This window comes from Hordeum vulgare, chromosome 6H, assembly GCF_904849725.1.
Source record: "Hordeum vulgare subsp. vulgare chromosome 6H, MorexV3_pseudomolecules_assembly, whole genome shotgun sequence".
Lineage (NCBI taxonomy): Eukaryota > Viridiplantae > Streptophyta > Magnoliopsida > Poales > Poaceae > Hordeum > Hordeum vulgare.
This window is the reverse complement of record NC_058523.1, coordinates 222,452,598-222,460,311: the sequence shown is the minus strand read 5'-3', so window position 1 is coordinate 222,460,311 and position 7,714 is coordinate 222,452,598. Positions and strand designations below refer to the sequence as shown.

Below are 7,714 nucleotides of genomic sequence, written 5' to 3'. Positions count from 1 at the left end.
ATGCATGCCTCGGTGCATGGCTCCAGTACGTGGGCAAGGGAGCTCGAGGGGGCGGCTGGGCTGAGCCCCTTTGGCTCGGCCTGGCAGGTTTCTTTTTTTTTAAACCTTTCCAAACAGAAAAATATAAAGGCCAAAGAAAATAAAATAAATCAATATATTTATATAAGCCAAAAAAAATCAGAAAATAAATCTCTTTCCGAATAACGTTTTTTTAAGTCAAAATAAAAACTTTAGAAAAAAATATTTTTTCCAAAATCCCTAAAAGTATTATTTCTTTTTGCAAATAATTTTCAAATGATCCTCTAAGGTTGAGGTTGCAAATAACATTCAAAATGCCCGGGTATTTGAGGGTCATGTTCCTCCGCTCTTTTCTGTTTAACATAATGCATTTCCCGGCATTTTGTTGCACGAAGAAAACGAATGAAAATGCAAAGAATTCAAATGCAAATATCTCCGTTCAAATTCTTTATAGTTGAAGAAGTCGTGTCATCTTCTCTCGTTGCTTTTGTTTGAATTTGAATGCACCGGAGAAGGGGAAAGTCATTTTATTCCCTCTCGTTCAAAAGTTTCGAAAAGTTTCAAATTTCACACAAGTTTCAATCACTCAGGCAAACAGACAAACAATCAATCTAATAATTATATTAACATTCCAAAATTTATAATTTTGGGATGTTGCATGCTAAGAATCATCTTGTCACACAACTACTTGTTACCGATGATTTCAGTACTTGCACAGATTACCTTGCTGAAAACCACTTGTCAGATCCTTCTGCTCCTCGTTGGGTTCGACACTCTTACTTATTGAAAGGACTACAATAGATCCCCTACACTTGTGGGTCATCAAGACTATTTTCTGGCGCCGTTTCCAGGGAGTGAAGCGCCTTTGGTAAGTGGAATTTGGTAAGGAAACATTTATATAGTGTGCTAAAATTTATTGTCACTTGTCACTAGGGAAACTAATCCTTTGAGGAGCTTGTTTCGGATATCTTCACCTCGAAAGGAAGCACAAGGAGTTCCTCCTCAACCTACTACACCTACTCAAAATATTTTCTATGAATTTCCTTCGGGTATGCTTGAGAAACTGCTGGCTAATCCTTTTATAGCAGATGGAACATCACATCCCGACTTGCATCTAATCTATGTAGATGAAGTTTGAGGTTTATTTAAGCTTGCAGGTTTGCCCGAGGATGAGGTTAACAAGAAGGTCTTTCCCTTATCTTTGAGGGATAAAGCATTGACATGGTATAGTCTATGTGATGATACTGGATCATGGAACTACAACCGGTTGAAATTGGAATTTAATCAAAAGTTTTATCCTATGCATCTAGTACATCATGATCGGAATTATATTTATAATTCTTGGCCTCGTGACAAAGAAAGCATCGCTCAAGCTTGGGGGAGTCTTAAATCAATGTTATATTCATGGCCCAACCATGAGCTCTCGAGAGAAATTATCATTCAGAACTTCTATGCTCGGCTTTCTCATGATGATCGCACCATGCTTGACACTTCTTGTACCGGTTCTTTTATGAAGAGAGATATTGACTTCAGATGGAATTTATTGGAAAGAATTAAATGCAGCTCTGAAGATTGGTAGTTTGATGAAGGTAAGGAGTTAGGTATGAATTTCAAGTTTGATTGCGTTCAATCCTTTGCTCAAACAAATACTTTTTGTGATTTTAGCGCTAAATATGGACTTGACTCTCAGATAGTAGCTTCATTGTGTGTATCATTTGTGCCTCGTATTGATCTCCCTAAAGAGAAGTGGTTTAAATATCATCCTCCCTTAGAAGTCAATGTAGTTAAACCCAATCGAGTTGAAGAGAAAGCATCGCTTATAATGATCATGTTGTTCCGAGTGCTTACATTGAGAAACCACCTTTCCCTATTAGGATAAAGGATCATTCTAAAGTTTCAACTGTGATGCGTAGGGGCTTCATTAGAACACCTACACCCTTGAGCAAATTAGAGTTGAACCTAGCATTCTATTATCAAAGATATCCTGTCCGACAATGTTGATGGCCATGATATTCACTTTTGTGAAGACTAGTAACAATGCACGTGCAACGCACGTGTTCATCATCAAATATAAATGTGAGTATGCTCAAAGGATCCGAAATTTAAAATCCCTGTCCTAGTATAATTTATAATAAATTTGCATTAATGGGAACCTATATAAAACTATTCTAGAATGATCTTTCGGAGATAAATTATAATTGAACATAAGAATCTTAACATTCCTTTAAAACCAATAAATGCATTCAAGAAACCAAATGCTAGGTGTTTGCCAAGAGACATTTTATATTAATACAAAAATAAATGAGGTCACATCTGCTTTTAACATCATATACATATACAATCCGTGAAATACAAATAGGACCATTCAAACAAGACTTAAAATCATAATCTGAATATGAGGAGAGGCATCTAACTTTGGTGGCAAACCGAACACATGGACAATCTAACCTGAATAATCACATGCACCTGTGCAAATGCAGGTACAAACTAATGCACAAATTTTTATTGCATATATTAAATAGATATGTTGCTTATTCTATATTCAAGCTCGTAGTAACCATGACAGAAAATATTACAGGGCAATCAAATAATGTAAATCAACTACATATGTTCAGATTGTCACTAAAAAAAAGGGCAAAGAAGTCGGAAAACACCGACATTGGATGCCTCAAAGCAACTCAAAGCAAAATCCTGCCATGCAATGACCTCACTATGCGCGTCGCTACTGTCGGTGGCGTCTTTGTCTTCCATGCATGATAGAAGCAACTTATGGGGCTGTCGGTGGCGTCTTTATCTTCCATGCATGGTAGAAGCAACTTATGGGGCATGAAGATGGCAATAACTGCACAAGGAAGGCCCCAAGCTAAGCTACGCTCGCCTAAATTGGAATTTGGTAAAGAGCATTGTTGTATCAACAAACGTATATAAGGTAAAATTGTACTCACCATATTTGGGTCACAAAATCAGTGTCAACAATACAATCTAATAATAGAGGGTAACACATAGAAGAGTGTTAACCTCTTGTCTCATGTATCTTCATGTAGCTTTCCATTTATGTGATCACTATAAATACACCTCGAATCCGATCCGATCACAAACTGTACGAAAATGAGTATTATTAGCACGTAAATTGTGCAATTGACGAAAGATAAACTTGGTCCATGATTGCTAAACATCAGCTTGACGCTGGTGAAGTAAACTCGAGAGTCGCATTTATAAGATAAATAAGAGCCTCTTACTGACAACCTAACAGACAATGCACACAATACTTGGTTCTTTATAAAGTTGACCGCAAGCTGCATGTTTGGTAGTAGTTCTGCAATCTGTCATAAACCATAGATGGAACTGTAAATAAAATTTGCCTGTTCCAGACATGTTATGCATTGAATTGCTAAGATAATCCAAAGGTTTAGGTGCATGTGAGTTGAACGCCATGAGTGACATTTCTGATGTCCATGCTTGTTCCAGCAAAAGCTTGGGAGTAATTTTTTCTTTACTACAAAACTAAGGTGGAGATACACGTGAATTAAATACTGTGACATTTTAAGTTTTCTGATTTCTATGCTTATCATTTTAGCAAGCTTAAGAGTTAAATCTGCAATAACCTCACAGCAAAAAAGGGTCTCTTACAGGTCATATTCACCTAGTTACAGTATGTAAACAAAGATTGCTAGTCATGGTATGACAACAAACTGCAAAGAAAAAGAAGGACCGCCAGAAATCAAATTATCCGCACGTGCCAAATTTGGCAAAATATTCTTTGAAGTCCTCCCTTGAAACTGGTTCCTTGTCATTTTCTGAAGGGCTTTTATCATCCTTTTTAACAGATTGTGCATCTGGCCCTATCAACTCCTCAGCATCATCTGACTTCTCTTCCTTGGCATCAGTGTTCTTATGGGCCTTCTCTTCAGAAGCTTTCCCCGATTCCTCCGCAGATTCGGAAGCCCCTTCCTTGTTGGCACTGACGGTATTATCAACTTTGTCCCCACCATTTTGTTCTGTGTCACCATCAGCTAGAATTTTCTTCAGCTTGAAAGCCAAAATCAAACCTTTTGGGTATCTATATAACCAAATATTGATGATTCACATGGTCAAGTAAAACTATAGAAACTAAAAATAGTATGCTACATATTCTTAGTACAGAAAGTTTACCCTTCATCATGACCATTCTTATTAGGGTGTGTATTAGGGTGCGATTTCTCATAAGCTTCTTTCTTAGCCTCCATTTCAGCATCAAATTCCTTCCTGTATTATGGCAACATTGGATTACATGTTACTGATACATAGTTATAAATAAAGTGAGCAATGTGAAACTATAGGCACTGCATTCATGATTCTAAAATGTAAGAGAAGATGACATAGCTATCAATCATCGTGACAAAAAGTACAAAATATTGCATCTAATTATCTAACCTACATCAATTGATAAAAAAAGAGCATGGAGACAAATATATTGAGAATAAGCCAAAAGAGTGAAAACATAAAATCTGTCACTGGTAAATAGCAAGCATGAGAAAAAAGAGCTTGAGTCAGTAGTTAGCTTACTTTGTTTTTATTTCCAGATCCGCTCCTGCAAAACTAAGTTTGTTATTCATAATATTGTTCGCTTCATCTTCTTCCGAAAATTCAATCAAAGCTGTACCGCAGAAGTGCCTCTTGTCACAAACATGTTTTGGTGGCCTTACGCTGTTAACCTGTGATGCACACAGTTCAGAAACAACATTGCACCATCAGCATTTATGTTACACGATTCATGTATTTATAGTGATGCTGCATCAACTTGCAAGTTTGTGAACAACATTTGATATTAATATAAAAATAAATGAGGTTACATCTGCTTTTAACATCATATACATATACAATCCATGAAATACAAATAGGACTATTCAAACAAGACTTCAAATCATAAAATCACACGGAAGAACATGCTGGAAACCTGTCAATGCCACATCCACTCAGAAAATAATCAGTTATGCCTAATACAGTAGTTGAGCATTCTTATATAACTCTGGCATAACATCATTCTTTTCAGTTTGCCGCTACAAGGAAGTTCATTTCATAGATATAAAAGGAAAATAATTAACTGTCCACGAATATAGTGTTATGAACCACATCACCGCACTTCAGCCAAGAATATCGAGTGCAATTTTTTTATCCACGTGCAAAATATGTGTGAAACATGGTATATGTAATCTATCATCCATAGTATATTAATTATCTTCCTTACCTCCTTGGGAATTAATTGCCGCATCATAGCATACAGACCATCATATATCAATGGCCTTCCTTACCTCAGCGCTAGATATCTACCACATCATACAAGTGGGTGCCAACGACCACATGAGATGATGCCTCCAGCAATGCAACCGTTTTTCAGCATCAATATCCACAGACCATTTTAACAACAAGATAACCACCACCACCAGCATCTACAACACAGACTTGGCCAGAAGGAGCAATAGTGAACCCAGCAACTACAAAAATGTCTGCACCAAACTGGTATGTATAGCGGCAGAAATCTGGAAGAGCGTGTGTCAAATCAGAAATGATGTACCGTGAGAGCATGAAATGTAACTGTTAGATACCTTATTGGAAAGCAGCCAAGTCGTCGTAAACATCCAACCAATGAAATAGAATCCCAGTTAACAGAATTTAATTGTAGCTGTGGAGAGGAGACAACGGGGATCTGCTTGTAGCATGCTCCAAGAGCAAATTACTCTACAAAGGACAATTAAGAAACAACAAACATTTGACAGCATAATTGATGCTGAGACTACTAAATGTAGAATAGGCAGACCATCACCGCGTTAATTGATAACTGAGAACAACATTTCAGGGTCTGTACACAATGAAACTTATGAAATGACAGAATTAAGTAATACAATCAAATGGCAGATATTTTACAGCTCCTGCAAACTGCAGGACTTGCAGATATTTTACAGCTCCTACAATCAAATGTTCAGCTCAGCTCCACCAGCTATGCAGATAGTGGCTCTTCCAAGACTGTCAATTCAAAACACATCATCAATATACCATAAAAATTATTACCTGCAATTGGAACAGGCTAAACTCTAAAAATGAAGCAACATGAGATCAAAAACCTTTTGTTTTTTCTGTAGCTTCAGGCCTCTCTAGCGCTTTAGTAGGTACATCAGGAAGCTCAATAACATCATCAATGTCTTCAGCTAGAGCTTCAGTGTCAGCCGCTGCTTTAGGTTTCTTTTCAGGTTGTACTTCAGTAACGGGAGCATCCGGCAGAGACTCAAGTGCAAGCTGAAAAAAACGGGGGACAATAAAAATTTAGCACAAAAACAAATATTTATTTAAACTCGGAACTCGAAGTTTATTATGTTGGTATTTTTCTTAAAACAAAAAGCGGACAACTGTTTGAAGCTTTTAGGCAAAAACCTCAGCTTCCAAGTTGTCGAATTCAGCCATGACAGCCTCCTCATCCTCAGCAGATAGTTGTTCACCCAGAGCGGCATTTATTTCCTGCAATCTATATCAGTTGATAAGCAAAGTAGAAAGGTTACATGCATTGTCATTAATGAGCTAAGTAAAAAGTTTGCAGACGGTGAGGTCACAAGAAGTGACGAGAATTGGGTTCAAGTAATACATTGTCCATTTTTTTGAAGTATTCTCATTTTAAATATTTTCATAGTTTCAAATAATGTTTGCATAAAAACCGTGGTTTTCAAAGAATAATCTTGTATTAGAAACAGTTCCTGAAATTCAAAAAATGATTGTATTTCCAAATTTCGTATCGTAATTTCGAGAAATGAATCTGTTTTAGACAATTGTTCACAGAATCTAATAAATATTCGGTACTCAAATGCAATCATTCTTTACTCTATTTTGGCTAGCAAACAAGGCCTCCCAAATCATTTGATTATTGTAAGCCTAAAACAAATAACAGAAGATCCTCCTCGTTTCCCTCTATGTAGTTCTATTGCCAGCCCCCCATGGTTTAGGATTCAGTATCTCTGCCTGAAGGCTGGGGAGAATATCTGGTCCAACGGAGCTTGTGGTGCACCAGGTGACCCAGTCCCAATTGGCATCCTTTAAATTTTCAAAAGATTCTAAAAACTATATATGTGACATATATAATATCGGTAACTCAGTAGGCATATGTTTCTATATGCTCCTAAGATATAAGAGATGGAACATGTGTAAGCTCTCCTTAATTTGTGAAAAAAATTTAGCTAGATTTAGGTGATTTGGCCCCCTCTAACATTATATGACATGTTTTGCCCCCCTCTATATTCACTTTCTCGCTCCGCCACTTCTTGTAGAGAGTAGACGTTGGAACAACCGCCAAGGTTCCTTCCACCCATATTCCGATGGGTGAGCTGAGGAAGTATTCCACTCTCTTCGTTCCGAAATATAGGTAGCTAGGGAGTTTTTTCGATCAGGTGAAATAGTAAGGAAATTACATTGGTACCCTCGAACATCTTCCACCTCCGCCCAACCCTCACTACCCCGCCGCCACCTCCGCCCAACCCTCACCTCCTTCGCCGGCACCTCTATAGCCGTGCTTCTCCGCCCCCACCTTTGTCGCCCTGCTCCTCCGCCCAGCCCTCACCGCCTTCGCCCCCACCTCCGCCCAGCCCTCACCTCCTCCGCCGCCCACGTATGCAGCCGTGCTCCTCTGCCCCCACCTCCGTCGCCCTACTCCTCTGCCCACAACTTTCTGTTG

The 7,714-nt window shown here is 38.2% G+C and overlaps 1 protein-coding gene and 2 long non-coding RNA genes across 3 annotated transcripts; all 3 read right to left on the bottom strand.

The window, feature by feature from the left end:
- Positions 1–2,811: 2,811 nt before the first annotated feature.
- LOC123403390 lies at positions 2,812–3,217 on the bottom strand. Its single transcript, XR_006611464.1, has 2 exons — positions 2,964–3,217; positions 2,812–2,896 (listed from the first exon to the last, which is right to left on the bottom strand). It is a non-coding gene; the product is annotated as an uncharacterized LOC123403390 (long non-coding RNA).
- A 527-nt stretch (positions 3,218–3,744) lies between these two features.
- On the bottom strand, positions 3,745–5,583 carry LOC123405326 (la protein 1-like). Its single transcript, XM_045099058.1, has 4 exons — positions 5,413–5,583; positions 4,564–4,712; positions 4,171–4,263; positions 3,745–4,078 (listed from the first exon to the last, which is right to left on the bottom strand). Exons 1-4 carry the CDS (start codon positions 5,581–5,583, stop codon positions 3,745–3,747), a joined length of 747 nt encoding a protein of 248 aa, XP_044954993.1.
- Positions 5,584–6,243: 660 nt separating this feature from the next.
- On the bottom strand, positions 6,244–6,513 carry LOC123404143. The gene is made up of 2 exons (XR_006611666.1): positions 6,427–6,513; positions 6,244–6,291 (listed from the first exon to the last, which is right to left on the bottom strand). It is a non-coding gene; the product is annotated as an uncharacterized LOC123404143 (long non-coding RNA).
- Positions 6,514–7,714: the final 1,201 nt, after the last annotated feature.

Excerpts from the sequence above, each read along its gene's own strand:
- LOC123405326 (XM_045099058.1), bottom strand. The coding sequence starts at position 5,583 with ATGCTCTCACGGTACATCATTTCTGATTTGACACACGCTCTTCCAGAT. Across the intron at positions 4,713-5,412 it reads GTTATCTTGTTGTTAAAATG|GTTAACAGCGTAAGGCCACC; the intron begins GTCTGTGGATAT and ends TGTGCATCACAG. Across the intron at positions 4,079-4,170 it reads AAGAATGGTCATGATGAAGG|ATACCCAAAAGGTTTGATTT; the intron begins GTAAACTTTCTG and ends TTGGTTATATAG.